General features: G+C 49.9%; 2 protein-coding genes across 10 annotated transcripts in view; one reads left to right on the top strand and one right to left on the bottom strand.

Moving 5' to 3' along the window:
* The first annotated feature begins 384 nt into the window (after positions 1-384).
* Positions 385-26328, top strand: part of Psq (pipsqueak) — a 32522-nt gene continuing 6578 nt past the window's right edge. For 2 of the 9 annotated variants that reach the window (XM_076431790.1, XM_076431791.1), the window contains exons 1-3: positions 12927-20347; positions 25369-25623; positions 25798-25936. In XM_076431790.1, coding sequence (XP_076287905.1) covers positions 19733-20347; positions 25369-25623; positions 25798-25936 — 1009 coding nt within the window. In that variant the 5' untranslated portion in view covers positions 12927-19732. The other 7 variants (XM_076431793.1, XM_076431794.1, XM_076431792.1 and 4 more) reach the window with 7 other exon arrangements.
* Positions 865-5812, bottom strand: LOC143212653 (uncharacterized). Its single transcript, XM_076431630.1, is given in 5 exon segments — positions 865-2307; positions 3690-3899; positions 5298-5391; positions 5499-5629; positions 5769-5812. Coding segments are annotated over 5 exon segments (957 nt in total). The 3' UTR covers positions 865-1829.

Here is a 26328-nt window from a genome sequence, read left to right as displayed (position 1 = left end):
TAGAATCTGTTGTCGTATGAAATCGAACAATTCGAGATTCAACAAGATAACAATGTCTCTTGTTGACAAGCGAAGTGTTGAAGTGTTTGATTTGAGGTTAGGCGATTTTCACGGGGAAAGGTTGGCAAGCTGTGGGCTGAGAAAAGTTGATACAATCCTGATTTTTGCCGGTCTAACATCGCAGCAAGCGAGGGGTAGGGGTTCCCCCTGCGAGAGTGGTGGGGAGAAAGGCAGATTTCCGTTGAGGGGCGCGTTTACCGCGTAGCGCAGCCGTAGCGACTAGCGACAGAGGCGGGAGAGGCGAAAGGCGGCGCGGGAGAAGTGGAAAGCCGGGAAGAGAGAGCCGACGAAGGGAAGAATCGGGGTCCACAACAAAATCGCTTAATCGCTTTGCGCCACCGTCCGCAACGGAACACGGCCGTCCGCCGCCGCCGCCGCCATCACGGTGCCCCCTAGTGTGCATTTATGTCTTTCTCTTTCTCCTTCTCCTTCCCCTTGTCCTTGTCTCTGTCTCTCTACCCGTGATTCGCTACGCCACTTCGTGCCGCGACGTTTTCACGGGCGAACCGAGAGAGTGACAGCTGCCAGTCGTCAGCGCGGTACGTGGTTTACGCGACGACTGACAATTGTCCCCGTGTGTCATCGCCGCGAGTACGCGTGTTCCGTGCGAGTATCGTTCGCGCGAGTAGGCGTCTTGTCGTTTCTAACCGTGCGTGTGCTCGTATTCCACGTATCTCATTCTCCATACACACCGAGTGTCATAAAACTGCAGCAAAAGTGAGTGTCTACCGCGAGCCTTGGCACGAAGTTGCCAAGAATCGGCCGGAGTTTCGCTCCAGCAGTGATTTCATTCGAGCGTCAGGTTGTCATGGTAAGGTAAGTGAAAAACGACAGCTCTACTTTGTTTTTATTAATCCCCTTTTATTCTCCATCATCGTGACAACGCAGAAAGAAGGTTCCGTACACGGTTTTCGGGGTCGAGCAAAATCAATTTTCTTTTTCGAGTGAAACATTTTTCGTGACAATTCGTCTCCTCGGCGGGATAATAGAAATCTCGTTAATCCGACGACTTCGCGGAATCACGTTCCGCGTCGCGTGCTCGCACGTATTGTTTTGACTTTCGACTGTTCCGCCGTGTGTCCCTCGGCACAGCTGGTCAGTTTCGCGTGTGCGTACTCCGCGTAGGTGTGCGTGACAATGATCTACGACGTTTAACGACCTGTCGTCGCACGGTGCCGACGGATTAAAACAACGTTCCTCCACGCGCGCCTCGTGGCACCACCATGAGGATTTGGAGCACTTGCCGCCGCGTGCACGTTCGAAACGCTGTGTCGCCGATTACGGTAGGTCACGTGCACGATAACTGTCCAATAATCAACGATTACGTATGCGCAGGAAACACTTATTTAATGTTTGCGCCGCGTATTATACAGCTAAACACAAAGGAAAACATGACCGGTATCTCTCGACTCGGATTACCCCGACGAACCACGTATATTGACATCGGCAATAAATGTATTTCGGAATTTTCGAAACAATTAAAACGGTATATACGTCTATACCTGGAGTAATAAAAATTAGTATGAACATAATAGGCAGGTATACAGCGGCAGGCGAGGTTTAGCCGATTATTATTTGAAATATTTTTCCCTGTAGTCGCGCGCGCGAGGGTCGTAGAAAGGTAGGGGGAAAGGAAGAAGAAGGTCGAGCGAGCCCGTCGTCCCAATACAAACGGAAAGGACGAAAGTTTATGACGCTGTTTACGAACGGCGTACAATTATCAGCTGTGAATGCATGTTATTTAATAAATCATCGATATACCAGTATTATTAGAGGACTGACGTGCATGTCTCTCGTGCACCTGAGATTTTCTCCGGGATTCGTGGCAGCGAGCAACGTTTACCTATACATTGTGCTCGCAGTGCCGATGATAAAGAGAAATGCTGCCTAGAAAGCAGGTCTTGACTGAATCTAGGCCACCCTGATGGCGCGTACACATTCTCCACAATTTTACTGTTCGTTCTCTCGGCCTTGCCGCGTTCGTAACCATCGGTAGAAGGTAGAACTGCACCTTTTCTCTTCTCTTCTCTTCTCTTCTCTAGTTCTCCCTCTCTTTAGCCGTGCCCTCTCTATCCCTTCCATCGTCTCTTCGTTTCTCTTTCTCCCCCTCTCTTTCTTTGCATCTTTCTTCAACTTAGAATGACTCAAGGATCGTGTTCCGGAGGACGACCGGCTGCGAGAAAGATAAAAACGTTTGAATCATCCTTAGCTATCGATAACGTTATCGAACGCGTGTGTACATTCTTACTGCTTGTACGTTGATAAAACGTAATCTTCGAGATCGGTTGTATATATATGCCGAAAAAACGCCGAGGATCGTCGGACGGAATGATAAATGGCGGCAAACGGAAATTTCATTGGCGGGCAATGCCTCGATCACGACACTCCACCTGTAAGGGATTCGCGGAGGACAGGGTGAGGGTTTTAATTGTGATTCTACGCGGCCGGTATCCTTAAAGGAAAACACAGCGATGCGATCGGCGATTTTCTTGCGAGCCGCGAGCGGAATCGCGTGTGTATGACTGACAGTGGGGCGATCGAGAGCGACCTAGAAAGGTTTCAAAAGACATTTTCCCGTTCACCCACGTATAAAGCTGCCCTCTCGCCGCAAAAGCATAGAGCCACATAACGTGAAACCTCGTATAGTAATTGAGGTGGCAGAAGAGAGGATGGTAGAAGGATGGGTTGGGCGGACGGGGGGAGTCGGGAGGAGGAGAGGAAGAGAAGACTAGAGAGAGACAGAGAAATAGAAAAAGTCGCGTACAAGTGCTAAGAACAGAGACGGAGACAGAGGGAATGAAAGGTAATGGACGCAAAGGAAGACAGAAAAGAAAGAGAACGCGGGTGAATGTATATTTCTCTAGATAGGCTATACCATACCGCCTCGTGTATACATGTGTACAAGAGAGGGAGAAAATGGTAGAGATCGAGAGAGAAAGAGAGACTGTATGAGCGTGCGCGAGCGCGAATGTCCTCGCGCGGCTGTGTACGTGTATGTAACTCGGAACACGCGCGCATAGGAACAACGGAAAGTACGGAGCATAATACGGAGAAAACGCTGGTAAAAGGAAAGAGGCCTCTCTGCCTGCCTTTCCAATCGAATCGAACGCCCCTCTCGCCTTTGTCATTTTCTCTTTGTCCCCGTTTCGGGCTTGCCGTTCTCTCGGAGAGTTCTCTCTCTCTCTCCATTTTTTTCCTCCTCTCTTTTTCCTCCAATCACTCTTTTTCTTCCGTCCCTTCCCCTTATGCTCTTTCTCGGTTTCTATCTTCTCTCCATGGCCCCGCGATCTCTCCGACACTCACACAGAAACAACCGTAACAGCCTTCTCCTCTTTCCTTGCCCATTCTCCTTCGTTTCCCCCGTTCCTTGTCCCTTCCCCTTCGCCTTCCGCGACCGTCCGCGAACATGTTTCGTGCACACGTGAAAAGTAAAAGATTGAAGAGAGAAAGAAAAAGAAAGAAAGAACGAACGGACAGACGTATAGACGAGAAATACGACGGAAGAAGAGTGGAAGGAGACAAGGCAAGAAAAATTTCTTGCTCCGCACCTCCTCGACCTCTCCTCGTCCCGGCTTGTTCCTCCCTTCACCCTCTGACTTCCCCCGTAGCATCCTGTCTACCACCCTAACCTCGGTTCTTTCTTTCTTGTGTTTCGATCTGCCTCTGCCCACCTTTTCCTTCTTCTTTCTGTCTCCTTCTTCCCATGCTCCCCTTCCTCGACCCTCTCCTTCGTCACCTCCACCTCCACCCCCGCCCCCGCTTCCTCCTTCTCATTCTCCTCCTCCTCCTCCTCTATCTGCGTCTTTGCCTTCCTTCTTCTCCACCACCTCCTCCGCTCGCTTGTTCATCGTCGGCGGCGGCGGCGTCGTCGTCGTCGTCGTCGTCGCCGTCGTCGGCGTCTCCTGCTTCGCCTTCGTTCCCTCCCTTCTTCTCCCCCCTCCCCACTTCCTCCCTCGCGCCGCTCTTTTCCGCTGGCAACCCTCTCGCCTTTCTCTCCCTACTCTCTTCCTCGTTCCTCTTCCCGCTCCGCACATCCTGTTTCTTTAATACGACCAAGAAGAGAGGGGACACAGGGAAAGAGAGAGACAGACGGTGCCCAGCGAAGCGGATGGAGAAGGAGAGCCAGAACACTGGGTCGGTCGATTTTCTCCTACTTTTTTCTCTCGGTTCGGCTTGTTCGCGTAAAAACCTTCCACATTTGAATCGATTGTAATTCCCGCGGATCATGCTTTTGCGCTCGCTCCCGAGAAAGAGAGAGAGAGAGAGAGAGAGGACCAACATCTACGCCGAAAGTAATATTCTTCTTTTTCCTGTTTTTCCCCTCCGTCCCCGTGACATCGGGGAGGAATTTTTCGAAGCTCCGGAGAGCTCCGACACCGGTAAAAGGAGAAAGGTATTTCCTACGCGATAAACGAGGAAAAAGGTGATTAAGCAGCATGTCTCGCGTGCACGAACATTAAATTCCGAATGTTTAATTAACATCGCGACAGTATATTATTATCCTTCGAGATTTGTTTTTCTCTTGGTTCCCGATCAACGACCCCGATCAGTTTTGAAATCGACGATCGAATTGGGACGTATCATTCGCGACACGCGGTTCGATCATTGTTAATCGCGTTCGAAGAGCGACGTGTCTGACTCATCCGATTTCCCGTCTTTTCTCTCCTTCTCGTCTCTCTCTCCGTCCCTTTTTTTCTCTCCATTCTACCTTTGTCGTTCTTGGTCTTCGTCGCCTCATCGTTCACGGCATCCCTCTCCGACGCGGCTGCCTGAAAAAAGCAGCAGTTTCGTCTCCTTTTCTTTCTCCTGTCAACCTTTTCCCCGTTGCTCTCTTTCTCTCTCTCTCTCTCTCTCTCCCCCTTTAAGTTCTCGCTCGTATTCCCCTTATCTCCGGAGTTTCTCATTGTCTGAAAGGGCCATCTGTCCCCTGACTTTTTCATCCTCCGCTTTCATCCCTCCGTTGTACACGAACACACAAAGAGCCTCTCTTATCCGTCGTTCGCCACCCTCTCTCCACCCTCTTTCTCCAGCTCCCTTCTTCGCCGTGACTTCCGTTCGCTCGGACCACTCTTGCGCATCCTCCTCTCGTTCCGTTGCTCCTTTCTCCTTCCTCGGAAAGTTCGCCGGGGTTCCTCCTCGGCTGCATCCAGACAGCAGACTACACCATTACGCCGACTATTACGAGCAAGGATAACCGGAAACGCGATTCAAATTCGGAGATCCCGACGAGAGAATACCTCGTTACCCTGAACTCATCCCACCGCGGACAAATCGCATCGCGCGGAAAACGCACGGCGAAGAAGACGTTGCGAGGCAGTTTCATCGACGATCCTAATGGGAACAACAAAAATTCTACACCCTCGACACTACATAGAGAAAAAATATCCCTCTAGGCGATGCCACGTGCGACCTTGGGCAAGTCCACGTCACCCTCTTACGTTGCACCCTCCGAAGGGACGCAACCCCGATCACGTGGATCTCGGGGGTGGTTTTCAACCCTCGTTTATCTTTGCTCCATAAGAATAGAGCACGGAGCGGTGTAGCGCTGGTTGCCAGGATGGCATACGACCTAACGCGTCACGAGTTTCTAGCGAACGTTCAATTCCGTCCGGTAATGACACAATAATCAGATATTTATAATAATTAGACAGCGGGGTTTTTGTGTGTTTATGACAAAAATGAATAGGTGCGATTTTCTCTGCTGTTGCTCTGATTTATTTCGCTCCGGCTTGTCGCAATTCAAGTAGAACATTTTTATTTCGCATAAAGATCCGTGCTGTCAATGTTCGAGAAGAATGAAAGCGATCTTCCATTTAATATCCTGCGGAAGCGAGTATCGAGAATAACTCGTTCTCGTACGACACAATGACCCTCAAGGTCGTGCAAGGTCAGAAATGGAAGAAACATTTGAATACCGTAGGAATACAAAGGATAAGAGAATTGATTTCGCATCTGCAGTCTGGTCTTTCGGCGAACGGTTCGATGATGCTCTCGCATCGGTCGCCGCTACTGTTTCTTCATGAAAACAGTGTCCGCATCAATCTACGCCGGTGCAGCCGCGTTTTTCGTATTCCGCAAGAATGCGAGCAAATCGATGAACGCCGTCGAGAGCGACAAGCCTGAGGAGATCGAAGAGGGTCGTTTTACGAGCGAAAATGGTTGGGAAGATCAGCGGAGAACGAGGGAGCGTGTACCGCCCCGAAAGGATCAAATTTTGAATTGTGGAAATTCTTTTCGTTCTCGAGAGAAATACAGATGAACGTATCAACGAGAAGAGAAAGAGAGAGAGAGAGAGAGAGAGAGAGAGAGAAAAATCGACTTACGAACGAACAGAGTGTGTACCGCCCGGAAGGTTAAGATTTTGAATTGTAGCGGGGTTCGGTTCGACGCTGCGAGGAAAGCGTTGCACCGGGAATTCTTTCAGTTGTCGAGAGAAATACAGATGCAAGGAAACGACGGGGAGGTACGTATCAACGAGAAGAGTGAGAGAGAGAGAGAGAGAGAGAGAGGAAAGTCGACTTACGAACGAACAGAGTAACGAGCGGTGGTCAACAAGTCGGAGCAGTCCTAATTTCCGTCCTGTCTGTACCGTAAGGCATAACAGTACCGCATTCCAAATGCCCTTCGTTTCTTCGTTTCTCTCCGTTCACCTTTCCGAGAGAACCGGGCTCTCTCGGCCTCTCACCTGTTCCCCTTCGCCCTACCACTTCGAAGAGTAGTCTCATGTATAGTCGAAGTCCTGGGCCTCCGTTCTTCCTACCACTCTTGTACCTCCCGCCATTTCCATCGGACACCGTCCGGTCGTTTTCGAAGGGAAAGAAAGGAGAGGAGAAAGAAACGAGCACCGACATGGAGGGAGGAGACGGACCCGGAAACGCCAATTTCACTGGATCCAGCGAGGAGAGTGGCGGAATCGACACGTGGAGACGCAAGAAAGGAGAAAGGAAAGACACGGTCTATATCGGAGTAGATGCTGCTTTCGATAGTCCTGTTATTGATCGCTCTTTGGAAACTCGTAAAAAGGCCCGCGATCGGGAGACTGACACACCGGTAGCGTTTCAAGCAACTCGATCTCAAATGTTCGAACGTTGTCGGTAGACTCCGGATTTTACGCATGCACCATGAAAATAGTATGAAGTGTGCACCAAGTCCTCGACTCACGCGGTTAATTCGTTCCAGCGTTCTCCGCGTAAGTCGGAAAACCGTGCAACTCGAATTGTGCCCGAGCGCCATCGCTCAAAAGTTATTAATATACGATCTGCTTTGAAAATTCAAGAATTGGAGAATTGACCACTAGACTGCGGATGCAATTTGTAATTTTTGTAGGCAAATTTTCAGAAAATGGGGATATTTAAAATTTTATTTTCGTTGGTCGTAGCCTTTATTGATCTGATATAAATAAAATCGTATTAAACTCCTGAAATTCTCTCCCGTTCTGGCGATCAAAACATGAGTTTCGCAGTTCAGAATTGGTTTTCTGGTTCGCTTCTAAGAATCCGCGTAAGTCGCGGAGTTGCTGTACAGGAATATGAAGAATAACGTCGAGCCAACGAAACGGCGCGGCGTGAATAAAATTTTCATCGTTTCTTGCTCGTGGATCGTCCGGATGAATCGAAGCTGTCGAGGAGTCGATAACTCGGTGAAAATCGAGTCGGCGATGCTTTGTTTACACGAGATAGCTGAATGTACGTTTGACGCGGCGCTAGGGGGATGAAGGATCGACGGTGACCAGGAAATTTATGTTGGACAGCGTAATCGGCACGAGTCCGAGAGCGATTCGGCCACGGCCGCGTAGATTACGGAGTTTCTCGTGGCGAGGAGGCGAATGATCGGCGTCACGGCGATACGAAGGCAAGGGTCGCGGCATGGTTTATGCAAAGTTCACCAGTAGCGATGCAAATTTTATTAGTCCTGCGTTTTATCATCCGCATCTACGTGCGACAAGAGAGAAGAAAAGAAAAACGAACATGGTAGCGAAGCGGAGAAAACTGTTCTGGAAGATTTCAGAGTGTTCCCTGGAAACGGGGTTCTGGATGGAAGCCGCTGTCGGGCGCGGGCGGCGGGAGAGAGAGAGAGACGAGGAGAAGGGGGATGGAGGGAGTCGTTTCCGCTTACGTTTTCCCGGAGAAAGAGCTGGTTGGTCGTCTCGAGGACGGTACGACGAAAGGAAAAAGTCCGGGAAGAGCCGAGGAAGAACGTCGATAACGTTGGAAAAACGTAAAATGCGCGCCGTCCAGGAAGAGAAGGAAACGCCGCGTAGTACAGGGAGAGGAAGAGAGGAGAAAAGAGAGAGGGTGAGAGCAGCTTCCCGTCGAGCGAGCGAACGGTGTGCCCGGAGAAGACAGGAGTGTGTAGGAGAGAGCGAGACGTAGAAAGAGAGAGGAGACCGGAGGAGAGTGGAGGAGAGAGGAGAGGAGAAAAAGAGAGAAGGGTGGCGGAGACCGTGGAAGAAAAGGGGCCACGAGAAAATAGCGTCTTCGCCGTGGGGAGGGAACGAGGGAACGAGTAAATGGAGCCAACGCGCGGAGAAAGAGGGAACGAGAGAGGCGGCGGAGGGTCGAGAAAGAAACGATGAAACGACCGAGGGACAAGGAGTGAGAGAGGGCGAGAGGGAAAAGAAAAGAAGGAGATGGAGCGAGAACGATACGGGGGTAGAAGAAGAAAGAGGGGAGGCAGCCGCGCGGCGCGGCGCGCGGAGCCGCTTGCTCGTCTACTCCACGAATGGCAGAGAGACAGACGGGAAAAAGAAAGAGGATGGGATCCGAGGGAGGCGAGGTGAAATTGGACACAAAAAGCTCGAAGAAAAATTGAGATGAATCGTGGAAGGGAAGATGGGGGAAGGGAGGATTCTCTGAAAGGGAGAGACCAACGCAGTGTCCTTCTTCGAGGCCGCGAAAGAAAGCGCGAACGCGCTTTCGAGGGATGAGCGCGTACGTACACGTCGATACGATATTTCTCGCTGATTTTTCGTCGGTGAAATAAACCAGGATCGTTAGCCGACACGCTCGTCCATTACACGCGATTACTTTCCATTTCGCAATAATCAACTTTCGAAGACCGGACGGTTTCGAATATGTAAGTGAAGATTCCCGGGACTGCGTTTACCCCCGCGTAATTCTCTCCCGGTTTGTATTTTTGCGACTCCGTCGTTATGGACGCGTTTAGCGTCGTCACGCGCCGAGCGTCATCTTGTGAAGTCTCTCTCTTTGTCTCTCGTACTAGTCACGTTCTCCCGCGGCCGACCGTTTTACATTTTTCGCGTTCCGACGTTAGCGCGGGCATTTCGAATTGGTGCGCGGTGTGTCGGTCCTGCCGCGATCGAGGATGGCTCGCTCGTTAATCCGCGAGCTTCTGTGCGCGCACCGTTCGTCGACGCGGACCTCCGGCTGCCCAGCTGGCGGATATCAGTGAAAGTACCGAGAAAATCGTTAAAGGATGCCTATATAACTCGGGAGAAACCCACGTAGAAGGAGACTCGGTGTACGCGCGAAAGATCGACCGTCGAGAAAGCGTATCGATCGATTCGATCGGCTTGGCAATAGCCTGGCAAGTAGAATCGATCAACGCGATCCGCTGGTTGGCTCGCGTTCCATTTGCGTCGAAGATCGCTAGATTGTACTTCGAGGTGTGCGTATCTTTCTCCCCGAAACTTGTCGCTTTCTTCTCGTCTTCCTGAAAATTTCAATTATCCGAACCCGAGAGCCGGTAACCATGCTCTTTGTTCGTACAGAGGGAAACAGAGTCGGTAGATCGATTATCATCGATTCGTCGCCAATCTTCGCTCGTTATCGCGTATTATCAGTTCTTCTTGAAACGTTGTAGTTGTAACTGGTTAACCCAATTCTCCAATATCGATACGCACACGTACCCGCGGCCCGAGTACATTGTATCGAATAGGCGTCGTAACGAGACGGGAATGGGCGTGCGCGCGAGAGCGAGCGAGCGAGCGTGCTTGTGAAACGCGGCTAACGAATAGCAGGTAAAAACCGACAGGTAAGTGCACCAGGTGCACCCGTGTATCGCCGTGTGTTACCTGCGTGATAGATTCGAACCGTTGGACGAAGCAATTCCTGATAATGCACGAGCGATACTCGCACGCGTCCACGATTATCCGGTGTGTAACACGAACTAGCGTTTACATTGGTAAACGATCGTTAATCGATCGCCGGATCTATAGGTGTGAATACAAGGTGATACGGAATCGGTCTTGTCGGCTCTGTCGTTGTTCCATTTGTGTGGTACAAGGGTTAGACCGACGTCGCGAGTTACGTAGTATGTACTGGTAAATAGCATGTGTGCTCGTTGATGGAAAAGAATCCGGTAGCCGTCGAACGGATACAAAAGAATCGACGCGCGATGTGTAGCGAGGAAGCGGAACGGATAGCAAGGCAAGGCGAGACACGAGAGCTTAAAGTTTTTCACGTTATCGGCGCGCGTCTAAGCAACTGATAAAAGTCCGTGTTCTTACGGATAGATAACGCGGAATGGCCCGTATAAAGAGCCACATAGATAGAGGCAGATAAAGCACGGTCCACAGAACAGGTGAATGTTACGAGACAGACCAACGCCCGAACTTCTTCGTTTACTTTTGTCGCGTCGATTCGCGCCGATACGTAACGTCTCGTCGCTCGTCCCCGTCCGTACATCACACCGGCAAAAATTAACGACATCCGGTCACGAATAATACGCACGGGCCCGAATCATTCGCGACTACTCCTTCTCGTTTTCTTCTTTCCGACCCGGTTTACAACATTGCTCGCACGCCTTATCGCAAACTGGAGAGAAGTTGGTGTCGGTGATCGATCATCGTTAACGTTGTCCGGTCGAAATCGCGAAAGTGTTCTTCTTTTTTCTATTTCGATAGACACCGACGGCGGAGACCGATTGTGCTACTAAATCCATTTTTTTCCGTGAACCATCGTATCTCGCCTTTTTTTTTCGTCCACCATTTATCTTCCCGCCGCGGTGTTTATCTTCGATTTTCTACTCCTCCGGTTGTCTTACCCGCTGCCGATGTCTTCCACCACGTTCCCTCTATCTTTACCGTAGGCTATACCTTATCTCAATACCTAACCTTTAATACCTTACCTCCCTTGCTTCGCTCGTGCGAACGGCACCGATATTTTCCACTGACCGTGACGGGAAAGACAACCGAAGAATATTTAATGGAGACAGATCATTATTGGGGCGTGCACTACAGGTACTATCCCGCTTTCCAGATCGATCTCGGAAAGCGGAAGGGCACCGAGCAATTCTCTCTGTGTGTGTGTATCTCTTGTGTGTGTGTGTGTGTGTCTGTCTGTCTGTGTATGTGCAAAGGGCGGGTGGGATGTAGGACGAAGTTCTTCGATGTATTTTCGACGAATGTAACAAGCGGGAGGGACAGAGGAAAAGACTGAACGTAACTCTATGGATCTGTTTTTGTTGTAGTGGCGGCATGGCCGGGCAGCACTACTGCCTGCGCTGGAACAACTACCAGTCGAACATGACGTCCGTTTTTCACCAACTTTTGCAAACCGAAGCCTTCGTCGACGTCACACTGGCATGTAACGAAGCCTCTTTAAAAGCACACAAGGTGAGCTAACCAGACACACAGCGACTCCCGTTAATATTCGGATGGTAAATTAAACATTTGGTCGACCTAGAATATTTCCATTCTCTATCATTTTTTAAATTTCATTAATCAAAATTATCGAATTTTTAAGAGTGTCCGAATATCAGTGGGAGTCACTATACATTATGTAAAAAGAGCACCCGGAATTTGTAAATGAAACTCGGGCTACGTGTTGGTTCGTCAAAATTGATCTCGACTCCCGGTTTTCAAAACATTTTTCAAACACTGAAGAAGGAGTTCAGCTCCTTCTGCATGTTCTCTTTTACGGCCTCCCCGAGGTGGCCATTTCAGTTTCGAGAAAAGTACGCGAACACGATGCCGGCCAAAAGTTCGCGTAGGTACCAAGACTTTATTCAAAGGATGAAAAATATCGTATATTTCCTGAATTATCATTATTATTCTTACAGCGTTTTATTTTTAAGATTTATATAGGGTAATTGTTTTCCAATTCGGCTTCTGGAGCTGTCCACAATCATCCCACAATTTCTCAATCTCTTTTTTCCAACATTTATTCAAATAGTATGTGTATATATTTAATTTTGAATTCAAAGATTATATATATCGTATAATAGCTACATCTGCTCAGAATAAAACAATAAAATCAAGCTGAGAGCTTGTATTCTTTAATTACCATCTTGTTGAAGATAAGCAAGTGACCGTTGATTTATGGATGGGAGTGTAGGACGCAGTGTTCCAAGATAACGGAGTATCTGGTGCCCACAATCGACGTTACAATATTTATGCATTATTTCGTATACACTATCTATGGTCTGAGACCAAGATCAAGTAAAAAATGAAACAAATCTAAGTAAAAAAGCGCAGATCACACTCGAGGCCGAGCGACATAAACAATCACCGTGAACGCACCGGTTGATAGATCGCGATGGAACTCGGCGACACAACCGAGCAAACTTGCTCACTACGTACAAAAAATTGTATCGATACACCGCAAGACATACAAACTGAAATTCCGCGTGCTTTTTTTTACAAAATGTCCTATGCTGTGTATGTTCCACATTTTTCCTTCGACAACCACGTAGCCGCCTCTGCTAATACTTTCATCTCTTTCACGCAGGTAGTATTATCGGCGTGCAGTTCCTATTTTCAGAAGCTTCTGCTCTCGAATCCCTGCAAGCATCCGACCATCATCATGCCGCAGGACGTCTGTTTCAATGATCTCAAATTCATCATAGAGTTCGTCTATAGGGGCGAGATCGACGTCTCGCAAGCAGAGCTTCAGGTAAGAGAAACTCCATGTGAAATTGTGAAATGTTGTCCTCTGCGCGCGAACAAGTAGAATGTTATCTCCACACGTATAACGTGGTACCTCCTCCATAATTGTCGCCCGACGACAACAGTTACGGAGAGAATATACATTAATCTCGTACCCGACGTTCCTTATGAACAAGCAGAGTTTTATCTCCACCCATAAAACGTGGTTCCTCCTCCGTAACTGTGGCTCGACGACAACAGTTACGGAGAGGATGCACAATAATAATCGAGAATAGAACATTGTCCGGACAAACGCGTTCGTTTGAAATGCATTTGCAAAGTGAAACGAATAGCCGCGATAGTAACAAGACGGATCCAGACTTTCTCTTGGTTGCGCATTATTTTGTACTCGCTTGCATCGATCGCAATTCTGCTGAACAGGTTTACCGACAGTGGCGGTTTCGCTCACCGGGTTATACGTTCGCGTTTCTCTACACGTCCGTGAGAAGTTAACCCTTCCGCCCTTCCATTTCTATAGTTACCTGCTTTATCATTCGACGTTCTCCCGTCTCTCTGTCTTACCGACTCGCATCCGCTACCGGTATCACAGATTCTCAGGACATTCTAGATGGCGTCACGTGCTCCAACGCACACGCGATATCGCGCCCGGTCTCTCCCTATCGCCTTTGTCCCTTTCCTCTCGATGCTCTCCTTCCTTGTTCTCGATCCCCGTCGGCACTCGCTATAAATAACGGTGCACTCGCGACCGAAGGAATCGTGCGCGTTTCAAATGTCTACTTTCCCTTTCACGCACTTCAATTTTCAATCGCGAGACACACTGCAGTTCCCTTTTTCCTCGAAGTCCCATCCGGACGACAGAAATCCAAGTTCGTTCCAGTGTCCAGACGATATTTAGTCGAGTCTAGCTGAAAAAAGGTGAAGGCGTCGATTAATTTCAGGGATCGCTGAAGGGTATCGGAAGTTATAGTTCTCTTCTCGAACAGTTCGAGTACGTTAGCACGTGCCTGCACCGTTGCACTTTTCCAACCTCGCTCAGCCGGCTATTTGAATCGTACAACGTCGGACGACGAACCGGACGGTGCACTGTGTTTTGAGTACGAGCCAAATTTAAGTCTACTATTAATTGTATCGAGAAATCGTATAATGTGGCCGAAACTATGTGAAGCATTTAGGCAGACGGAGATCGTCTCCGAAGATCAATTTATCCTTCAAATTTCCACGTTAAACATTCATTCCACATAAATAAACATTCAGCTCGGAACAGTTAACTGCCCGACAGTATTCAGTCGGTCGCCTCTGCTCCGCGTTTCTTTCAATTAATTACGAGCCGAAGCCCATCGGCTCGGTCGCTCTTAATGGCGACGCCGACAGAACTCGTTTCAAAGAATTCAAGCTGAAGCCCATACATGTTTCGCTAAATCATGAATGGACGGTGCCATTATTGTGCTTTCCACTTTCGCGAGATCAATAAGACAGTCTTCAACCCCGTCTCGTTAGATTCCATTGTCCAGCAATCAAGCTACTACTACTATGTACGGTACCCGTGCAGTGGCACTCAACCATTATCGCCTTGGCTATCGATTCCAATACACTTACCATAACTCGCAAGCCAACAGCGTCAAATCGGTATATTATTTTATAGCAACTAATTCCAGGTGTATTTTCAATCTTAGTCTGATTCTTAAGAGACATAGATGCCCGGCTTCCTGCTTTTCACCCAAAATGCTATACAAACTCTCGATTCCATCCTTGACTCTGACCTTATCATTCCAGCCCTTACATTCAAGGTAGAACCTACACAGGGTGTCCCGAAAATGTTCCATTTTCAAAGAGGTGACTCCCAAGGACCTTTCGAGTAACTTTTCCCGTTGTAAAAATTTAAGGAGTTGTTAACGAAAAACGCGGGCCAATCAGAACGCGGCTACAATGGACGGATTCCAGCTCGGCCGAACCAGAATTCGTCCGGTGTGGCCGCGCTCTAATTGGTCCATGTGTACAGTATAACTCTTGAACAAAGCCGCGGAGAACATTTTCGCAAAGGAAATAGTTACTTCAAATCACCTTGGGGATCGCCTCTTTCAAGGAAGTGGAACATTTTCGGGACACCCTGTGTATATGTACACGTTTTTTCCTATACAGGGGAGATTCTCTGTTCTCCAAAGTACATACACGTTTCTATCATAGAAATGAAATACTAATTAACGGAATACAAGAAGCGTTCGATCGGATCGATCGAATATTCATCAGCCAGCCTCGTGTCATCGTCCCTCGGCCCTCGTGCGCGAAAATATGCCGCCGAGAACCGCTCGCGAACGATGCTTCGAGTTTCGTTATTTTGCCATTTTTTACCTCCCTTTTGCCCCGCTCCGTGAAGCAAAACGTGTTGGCACGCAACGATGCTCACGCCCCTGATTGGTGTTCTTCGTTCAGAGTTTCGTATCTCGTTGCCAGCATTCGCCTTGGACATAATTCAGAGCCGGCCGGGAGAGTGAACTTTTGCCGTGGCGATTTCTTTCAGAAAGAAATCTTTCTAATTTCCGCGCGCGCCGCGGCTATTCGCCATTTTCTCGTGGTAATTCGAACCCGTTTCCGATCGACCAACAGCGCCTCATCGATGCTCTAAGGCGCTAAAACGTCCATAGCAGATACGCATCACGTTTAGAAGGAGCATCTTGTGTTTCACTTTCGGAGAAAAATGTCTATAGATACGTGCGGCCTGACACACGTGGTCCTTTGACTCGCTGTCCTTGACACAGGAGTTAAGACGACGTCGTCGCACGGAGAAAACACATATCGCTCATGTGCATCAAACTTGCCGGTACATACATGGTCAGACGTATACTCGGAGTCCCGATTGTACGTGTTGCTGGACGTCCGCGGCTAGATTTATGCATTTTTGATAAATGCGCATTTTATGCGTTTTCGACAAGAACGAATAGATGCGATTTCAGACGGTAAAAGTATTAGCAAGAATTATATTGTTTTCAACGTCCATTTCTATTTCACTCCAGTTTGCTGCAATTTAGGTACTAAAAAGATCCGCTGTCTATTGATAAAATCGGTCGGTAAAATCTATACCAGGAGAGGCAAGTTAATTTATTATTAAAAGAATTCACTTGTACCTGGCTCCGACCTCCTGCAATTGGTGCATACAATTTTTATTTTGCATAAAGCCTATCGATAAAATTGGTCGGTGCAATTTAAAATGGGAGAGAAATTAATCAATCATTGAAAGAATTCATTTGTATCTGGCTCCCGTCTCCTGCAATTTAGGTAGACAATTTTTCTTTTGCCTGAAGATCTGCTGGCTATTGATAAAATAGGTCGGTGCTATCTAAACCAGGAGAGAAGTTAATTAATCATTGAAAGAATTCATTTGCGTTTGGCTCGCGTCTCCTGCAATTGGTGCAGACAATTTTCATTTTGCATAAAAATTTGTAGTCTAGCTACTTGGCTGATTGGCGAACAGTTATCGCGTACATTTTAATTAACGGGTGAATCGTGATCGACGGGTACGAGAAGAATGCTCTTCTTTATCAATTGTACCTGCGGTAAGGAGCATCCGAGCACTGCAGGGATAAGGATAGTGTTCTCTACTGACCTCGTTCTCGATCGGTATCTCCTTTCATCGAGTAGTTCGAGAGAGAAACGCGTCGCGTATAGAGGAATCGAGAGAACGAGCGAGCGAACGAAACGCACGCACACGCGTAACCAAAGTGCATACATGCACAGGTATCATTCTTACCGAAATCCGAGATTTCGCGTAATTTTCACGAAACTCGATCGTGTCCGGCACGGTGGAAAATCGGCGGACGTGAACGGCCGCGTCAGAAACACACGTAAACGATGCGTCAGTATCGATAGAGCTGATTTACAATGCAATTTAATTCCCCCGTACCTGTAGTACCTGCCGCATATTGGCAGTACACGCCAACGCGAGAGACAATCGATACAAGTGGTTGTGACTGCTGCGAGACAGTTCACTTGTACGTTTTAACTAGAGATCGAATCAATAATGCCCGCTACAAATGGCTTTCTAAATAACGATTAAACAACGATCGGTTTCTGGCAAATGTATTCCATACCGGGTCTAGCCAAGATAATATTTAAGTAAAATTCAACAATTCCTATTACACTTTTCCTGACCGAAAAAATTGGGAACCGCTAAAATCCTCAGCTAGATAGAATTCTAGTTCTAGAAACTATCGTCTGCAAAATTGCTTCTGAACTTGAAAGATTTCGTGTACCAAGTTTAGTCCGATGAAACGACTGTTTTATAAAATAATAAACATCGGAATCTGAGAAATACCAGTGGACAGCTATTTCGTAACAGTTAACACTAAACCTATCACTGCCGATCATACGACCGGTTTTGTATTTTTCATTTCGCAATTATTGAAATCGCGAAGTAGCTTACGTGGAAACCGATTCGATAAATTTCTTCGTACAAGCATATATTGTAAGCTAAAACATTTAAATTGTTTTTAGTGCTCGGTACGTCTAGAGTTGATCCAGGTTAGGGGAACCGGTGTTAGCCTACGAAAGTAAGCATCGTTCTTTAGGTCGTTCGATAGCATTCGTGACCGTGGACTCTTTAGTCCCTTCGATAGATGCGAAGGAGAGAGCCGGCGGCGTAGAGCGGAGGAAAAGAAGACAATGATGAAGAGTAGGAGGAAGAAGAAGGAGAAATAGAGCGGCAAAGTCGAACGCGGAGAAACAAGAGAATTCGCGCTTCCTCCGTCGACTGTACCCGCGGTTTCTACAGTGGCGTGCATGCGTGCGCACGGTTGCACGTCGGCTGTATGTGCGTGTGCCGGCGCGGCTACGTGTGTACGTGCGTAGAGAGACGACTGGAGCCGCAGATTCCCTTTGTCCGGCGAGCACGAGCGCGCTCGCGCGCGCAAACTCTGCATTTCGCGACTCGACTCCAGAATCTCTTCTTTCTTTCTCGAGCGGGCGGACGAGCGGGCAAGCCAGCCGAACGAGCGAGTAAGAGCGCGCGCGCGCGAGCGAGCCTGCCTCCCTCTTTCGCCTTCTTCCATCATTTTTCCGTCTTTTTCTCTTTTGAGACGGTTTCTATCCGCCCCTCCCCGCCGATGCTCGTTCTCCCGAAACCGACTGTGTACCCTCTTCCCTCGCGACGCGTCTCAGCTCAGCTCGGCTCGGCTCGACTCGGCTCGGCTCGGTGTGGCGCGACGTCTCGCCCGTTCGCGAATTACGTCGCGTCGGGTCCAAGTCGCGTCGCAGAGCGTCCAGGCGACTCGGACTCGAGTCAGATCAACGCAGGGCCGGCCCTTACGGACCCTCCGGGTGCTACGGGGCCCGTTAACGTCCACGGAAGTGGGGGTAATTCGATCTTCGCCGTGGTGTCCGCCGACACTTCTTAACATGGCGGTTATTAAACTATCGTGTTAGATTCACCAACGGCTACACGCATTCTCGCGACTACAGATTGCGAATCCTCCCGCTCTAATTACAATTGAACGCGTCATGATTTCAGGAATGCTTCTGACCAGCTATCTTCTCTTCTGTTCTTTGTTTCATATCGTCATCGTACCCAACGCTTCCGGTGGTCAGACCGAGCGGAAGTTTGCATGCGGTGTACAACGAGTTTCGAGAAAGTAAATGTACGCGTCGAGCGTCCGATAGATTATCAATCTCTCCGCGAGAGTTTTCGAAAAATTGGAAATTCTCGTTCGGTTACGTTGCAGTCGCGTCCATTTTACAGAGCGGTCCACGGTCGAAGGATAAATTCTCTGACAGTTTGTCGACGACGCACAGGAACCAGGGTCCTAACTTTGGGGATACACCACTGCGACGGTCGTCTCGCTCTCTATCTTTCTCTGTCTCGTGTATGCACGCGTATACATATATGTATATATTCTCACATATACATATGTATATAAATATATATAATATATATATAAATACATACACATAGACATAGATATATACATGTATACACAACTGCATACACATGTACAGTCTCGATCAGCGTGTTCACGCGAGTACATAACGCTACCCTTGTCGCGCCGTCGGTAGATCGCCTCTGTCCTTTCCCGTTCTCCCGCGAACCTTGTATCCGTCTTCGTCAGTCCGTGGCCGAACGCGTTCCCGCTCTTCGTCTTCTCCGTTCCGTCTCGTTCGTTTCCGCGCAGACCGTATTTCTGTTTTCGTCCGGCCTACAGGGAAGTCTTCCTTCCTCCCGCGGGAACCACGCGCTCGGTCTTCGTCGCACTCCCACAGGAGACGAACTCTTGCGTTTCTCTCGGGCACCGCAGACTTGCGCCTCCCCCTTCGCCCCCATTCCCCACCTTTTCCACCCCCATGCGACCGCGCCGAGCCGAGCCGAGCCGAGCCGCGCCGCGCGCTGTGTGTGCTGTACATCGTGCTCTCCGTCGCCCCTCCACCGAATGGACTCTCTCGTCCCCTCCCGCCCCCTTAAGCCGCCAACCATGCCGTTCCCACCGACCGACCGTCCTGCCACCCGCCGGTTTTCAACCCCTTACCCCGCTGTCAGGGACTGGTCAGGTGCGCTGGCTCGCTCGCTCACTCCATGCGAACGTTCAATCGTTCTCTGTCCACCGTCGAGCACGCATCCCCCGCGAGTCTCTTCCTCGTCGTACGCGCTCGAACACTGCCTGAATCCGTCCTTGTTCGTCGCGTCGGCGAATTTCGCGGCGTCCTCCACCTCCACCTCTTTCTCCTCCGCCGCTACCTCCACCTCCTCCTCCTCCTCCTCCTCCTCTTCCTCCTCTAGCTCTGGCTCTGGCACTGCCTCCTCCTGCTCTCCGCCGCGTCCTCTTCATCTCCTCGCTCCTCCGAATGCCGTGCGCCCTCAGCACGGAGCGCCGAATGCCATTTCACTTTCGTTGGGCTTCGCCGCGTAGGAGATCGGGCCCTGCCAGGAATTATCCTCTCGTTCTACGTGGTCGTAACCTCCTCGTACACGGTTTCGTCTGGCTTTTTCACGACGTCGACTCTACTAACGCCGCCGACACCAGATCGTTTCCTCGTCGTGACTTCTGTGCCTCTTCTTCTTCTTCTTCTTCTCCTCCTCCTTCTCCTCCTCCTTCTTCTTTCTCTTCCTTCACCTCCACCTCTTCCTTCTCCTCCTCCTTCTTCTTCTTCTTCTCTTCCTCCTCTTTATCCTCTTCTTTATCCGGCTCCTCTTCCCCATTTTCTTGCCGCTGCATTTCGTTCGCCCGCCTTTGCATTTCACCCTCTACTTCCTCTTTCCTCTATTCTTACCGTTCTTCCTACTTTATCATCGCCGTCGTCGCCGTCGTAACTTCGCTATTCTTCCCTTCCTCCCTCATCTCCACCCTGTCCCTTCGCGTTTTCCCTTCTTCTTCTTCTTCTTCTTCTTCTTCTGCTTCTACCTCGTACGTCTCCGCTCTCTCGACGAGGGACCGTTCGCCCACGGACCATCGTAGCCAGGTGAGTGATAAACGATACAACTTCGTTCGCGCCACGATGGAACACAGTGGTGTTGTCTTGCTTACGAGCCGCGTCGCGTTATTACACTGGCCATTGCTCCGACGGACTTCTCTTTCGACCGTCTGCGAACCGGCGAGACACGGAAAGACGAGAAAGAGAGAGGGAAAATAGCGGAGCGAGAGAGAGAGATAGGCACGAGAGTGAACGATCAAGCGGGAGATCGTACGAGCGAGAGAAAGAGTGTGTGTCTGAGTGTGTGTGTGTGTGAGAGAGCGAGAGAGAGAGAGAGAGGGAGTACAAACGAATCAACGAACAAGAGAGGCAAAAGTTTTTCGCATGGATAGACGACTGGATGTGCCCGCCGAATGTCGGACGACCGTCTCGTGCACGTGAGCCATCGTGTTTCCGAGATATTTTTGTGCGCCGGAACGGTTTCACGTGGATCCCACTTTCACGGCTATTCGCTCCGACGGAAATTCGCTCGTCCGCTGTTATCCGAGAACCGGCGCGGCGTGATTACATGCAAAGAAGAAGAAGTGTCTTTTTCTCATGAATGAAACACAGACGCGGCGCGGCGCGGCGCGCCGATACGAGGTGCCGGGCGCGTTCGCGAAGTGTTTACGAAGTCCGCGACGCTCGAATATAATCCGCTCCAGGAACGAACGCGCGGGTCCCGATACATGAGGCGTCGATCAAACGCGTGCAGTGTGTCGCCAGTCGCCACGGTGTTGAATAAATCATCGTGCAACGTGTAAACGTCGCGAACGCGCCTCTGCCACAGGATTAACACATTTCGCGACTTACGTATAATCGCGAGATCGAATTGGTGGACCGGTTGAATTCTCTGTTTGACCAAGCGCGCGACAACCGTGTGAATTGTGTTAATCGTTTCTCCTCGACACGTACATACATACGTCTCACGAAAAATCGTTCTCTCTCGCGAAGAGTGCAGAACGCTCGTGCGGCAGGCCGGGTCGTGTACAGGAATCCTTTGGAACGCCTGCGAAACTGCGCTATCCACATTATCAGGCTTCTCCGTTTCACATTCGTAAACATTTCCGACACGCACGTCTTATCTCGCCGGGTTAGACCATGCTGTGTTAGATCGTTAAACAGCCTCCCGATGATCGCAGATCGAGACGTAGTAGAAGCTGAGGAATCAATTTCGGTTACTCAATTATAGATCGAGCGTGAAGTATTTAGAATCGAGTACAACGCATATTGTTCCGTTTCGAATCGCGAGATTAATTGGGAAAATGGTTGGAAGAAGTATAGGCTCCGCGGACGTATGGTAATTTGGACGGAAGACGCGACGAAAATACTCGCATCTTCGGCGTCTGTCGTATTCTTGCGTTTGCTCGAGGAGCACGTGGTGACCGGAGTCGCGCTTCCATTCAGAAAGGAGGTTATGTAGCGTGGAGAAGAAGAGAGGAAGGTTATGCTCGTGACGCCCGTTACATTATCAATTCCGTTATGGCGCCGTATTCGTAATAGTGGAGACCCTACGACCATCTTCGGGGATTCCCCTGTGCGTTCTCCTCTCCGCTTTCCTCCTGGTTTCTCTCTTTCACATCCACCTTTCTCCCTCTGACCCATTCTTTCTGCTCTCCCCCTTGCTCTCTTCTTCCTGTAGCTCACTGGGTCTCTCTTCCTTCCTACGCCGGTATGTCTCTGTATAATGTACCTTTATACCCGTCTCTTGGTACGGTCTTACGGCGAGCAACCCCCAGCCACCCCATCGTGTCCTTCCTGTTCCCGTGAAACGATTCCACGGTCGATCTTTTTGCGGATTTACACCTGTTGGACTTCTCTCGTTCTATCGTCCCCTTATTTCTTCCTGCGAAAGAACTCTCTCTCTCTCTCTCTTTCTCTCTCCACCCCACGTCGCGTTCGCGCCCTGACGCGAACATCTTTCAACGATTCAACAACCCCCCGCGCGACTTCCCTGTTCGCTCTTTTACGCTTTTTCCCGCCTTCAGGACACGCGTTTCTCTCCCCCAACCAAACTTTGTCCTCATCTTCGATTCCCACGGGAGAAATCGTCGAACCTTCGTCTCGCGACGCTTCTCCGTCTAGACGTGGCCAAGGGGTGGTTCGGGCGAAGCGGGGCTGAGTGAAATCTAAATCGAAGGCGATCCCTCGTTCGTCACGGACACAGTTCCCCATCGAGTTTGACCGTAGCTTCGTCCGATCGGTTACGGACTTTTCGCGAACATTTTTCCCGAGACGTTCGACAGACACGTCGCGTCGAAAGGCGGCGTTGCCCATGGCGAAGGCACAGATCGGAAGTACCCGAACAGGGGTAGAATTTTTTTCTCTCGTCTCGCGTCAATTAGTCTGGGATAATTGGTCGGGCGATGCCCTTGAACCCTAAGTATTGATTGGTGAGGTTGGATTCTGCCGGTGGCTTTCCCTCTTGCCTCCGAACCGATGGCACCACCCCTATGCATCCACCGCCGAACCAACCAACTACCCACCCGCTCCCTAACCCCTGCACCGACACCCGCACTACCCTACCAACCCATTGCCTACCGTCCGTGGTTCTCCAAGTCCCATCGCCATCGTCGTTCGTGTGTCGTTAAACCACTGCTTGTCTCCGTTCTTCCTTCTTCCTTCGCCTACTGTATTTCGTTTAATCGAACCATGACGAGTCGTTCATCGCCGGAAAATCTACTATGTACATTTCGTACATCGTTACGTTAGAGGAACCTTGTTCGATTGGTATAGATAGTTCAAGGTATTATATTCTCGATATTCATGTATTCTCTGGAAGGCTACGAGATAAATCTGAAAAATCAGTCTTTAAAAAAACGCATCGTGGTCGAAGCACCGTCGAGAGTCCTAATTACTCGAGAGGCCGGGTTCGTCGCGCCATCGCTGTCGCCGTGGCATGCACGTCCGACAGGGAAGTTCGATCACCCTGCTGCGACCAATACTACGAAACTCACGGATTGTCGAGCCCGAAGATTCGCGGACATTTCGACGCGGTTATACGTATCCGTTCACAAGCAGCACGGGGAGGCGTGTGAAGGACAGAGAGAGAGGGGAGGGGACGACGGGGTGCTGGAGAGAGATGAGTGGAGCAACAGAGAGGGTAGGATGTGTGCGTGGAAACGGTTGGAAGTCATCGGTGTCGGTGCCGTCGCGAGTGCCGTAGAGAGAATCGGGGGTTGGGGGTGGTCGATACGGCCCTGGGGCCGCGACAGCCGCGTCGGAGGCCTCCCCATTCTTCCTGCGGGCGTTTTTGCCTCTGCATCTCTCTCCCACCTCGACTCTCTTCGTCACTCCCGCGGCTGCTCACTCAATCGCTAGCTCAGTCAGATTCCTTCCCTCTCTCCCTCGCTCGCTGGCTCTCTCTCTCTCTCTCTCGTTCTCGCTCTCTCTCTCTCTCTCTCTCTCTCTCTCTCTCTCTCTCTCGTCGCTCCGACTCTCTTCTTCTCCAGCCATACCGCTGTGAACCTAGTCCTACCCACCGCCACCCAGTTTTCCACCCACGCTCCGCTTTCCAGCCGCCACCGACACCCCCGACGCAGCCTGCCTAAACCCCCACCTGAACCTCTGCTTCCATCGCCTAACTCTTCCTCTACTTCCTCACCCTCTCCCCCCAAGCCGCGTCGTTGCCGCCGCCGCCGCCGCCGCCGCCACCGCCACCACTGCCGCTCTCATACCGCCTGTCCCCTTACCGACCCCGCCTAATCGCACCACCCCTGCCTTGATTAAAGAACAGAGAGCCTCAACTTCAACGCGGCCCTCGCTCTCGTTCATTCGCCTCTCCCACCCTTCCCATTTCCCATCGTCTCTCTTCTCTTTTCCCATTCCTTTTTTCTATCGTTTCTATTTTTTGACCGACTCTGTCCATCCACTCTTCTCTCGGTTTCCTATTTTCCTTTTTTCTCTGTTTTCGTTCTACCCGAAGATTGTTTGCACTACTTCAGTGAACTGAGTTCCTCTTCTTCCTCTTCTTAAGACGTACACGCGGTACACCGTTGTCTCGATCGTTCCCGGAAACGGAACATCATCCTTCAGCCGCCACGTGGTCGAACGAGCCGCCCTGAAAATTCTTGTCGCGACTCCGTTCCGTCATGCGGAAGTCGCTCTCTCGTACCGTTCTTTTATTTTCTCCTCCTCCCCCTCGTATCTCTGCCGCACACCCTCTTCCGACTCCAAGTAAACCGCAAGCTCGTTACTCCTTTCCTCTTTCTTCAGCGTGATCTTCGCTGTTCCCTCTTTGCCTCCTTTATTTCTTCTTCTTCTTCTTCGTCTTCTTCTTCTTCTTCAGTGTTTCCCTCGTGCACCGGTCTCAAGGTTAAGATCACCGAAGACGGGAGGGGAGGAATAGGGCTGGGATGAATGTGTAGTCGCAGGGAGGACGTCGCCGCCGCCGCGCTGCTCGACACGGGTCGACGCACTACGCCGATGAATCGCTGCACACCGAAACTGGATCGTGGAAACTGATTTTAGACCGAGCCGCCACGACGGCAGACGGCAACTGCAACATGAAACTGTATCCGTCGGGGACGGAGCGTAAGGACGACGGGGTTTTACCAGGAATATGCAAATCCGTCGGCCTCCGCCTCTGTCTGGCTAGTCTCTTCTTCTTCAGCCCCCTCGGAACGCGGTTCACGCTGTTCCTTATTCGGCCTTGTGCATCATCCACCTCGTTGGTCTCGTCCGAATCACTGTCATTTCCGAAAATATGCCTGAATTCCAACACAAATGTAGACCACCCTCGTTCTAAGCGGATCTCCCAGCAGGAAGTCTTCCGTCGACGTAGTTAGACGATGTCCGAAGACATTTTCCGCTACAACATTCTTCCGAAATATTTCTGCAAGCTCCGCTGTCCTGTTCTGTACTGAACTTCAGTTTCTGCGAAAATTTTGATTATCCGGTTGCCATTTATTGCGTTGGTCTAGAGAACGTCGGGTACACGGTGTACACAACATCGTCAACAACGCGTTGACAGTTGCGCGGTTAGAAGTTAGAACAAGTAACTTACGGGACGTTTTGTGATCTTGTTGCAGTCGTTATTGAAAACGGCAGATCAGCTGAAGATCAAGGGCCTGTGCGAGGTGCCGGAGAGCAGGGACGGTCCGCCATCGGTGAGTCTGAGCTCGCCACCACGGGAACCAGGCACTCCCAGGATAAATTTCAGCAAGTTAAAGAGGCGGTACAAACGAGCGAGGACCACGTTCGAGCCTCGCGCAACGGATTCGAGGCACTACGACAGATACAAAGAGGAGGAATCGAACGGGAATTACAATCCGGAGAACAAAGAAGTAAGTTTTATTACAGTGTACACGTTTGTGACGGCTGTTTACGAGGGGAAAAAAAGGAAGCTGGGGGTGGATGGGAACCGTGACGCAAAGGGAAAAGCATGAGAACGTGACAGCCGTCCAACGAACTACCATCTCGTCACGGTCGTCGCTAAATTTGTACCGGATACTCCACAGAATCACAGAGACTGGCAGACCGAAGATGAAGATTGCACGGAGGCCACAACAGCAACAGTAGTCTTGGAAACGTGCCAACGGACCAATAACAATAACAACAATAATAACAACGGTAACGGTGCAAACAACAATAACAACGGTAAGTCGATGAATCGGAGTCTACGCCCCACACCTGAACCCTCGCATGCATTTCAATCATAGGGTTAAAGTTCTACACGCCGGTTTCACGTCGGAAGAATACTCCACAACAAAAACGGAACTCGAAGGTCTCTTTAATTGAACGAAGATGAACATCTTTATCGACAACTGCACCCCTTCGTGTTATTGAAAGAGTTGATACTTTACGGGATAGTGTAAAGTAGGTGTGAAGTGTTAATGCACTCTGTATACTTTCTTATTTATATACACTCCCGTCCGTAAGTCGCTGGACACTTACTCAAATTTGGATATAGACGGTGTTTTGTTATTAACCCTTTGTGGTTGTGACTCAGAGTCGCCACTAATAGCCCAATCGCCAGGTACCTTTACCTG

Source organism: Lasioglossum baleicum, chromosome 10, assembly GCF_051020765.1.
Source record: "Lasioglossum baleicum chromosome 10, iyLasBale1, whole genome shotgun sequence".
NCBI lineage: Eukaryota > Metazoa > Arthropoda > Insecta > Hymenoptera > Halictidae > Lasioglossum > Lasioglossum baleicum.
This window is presented reverse-complemented; position numbering and strand designations above follow the sequence as displayed.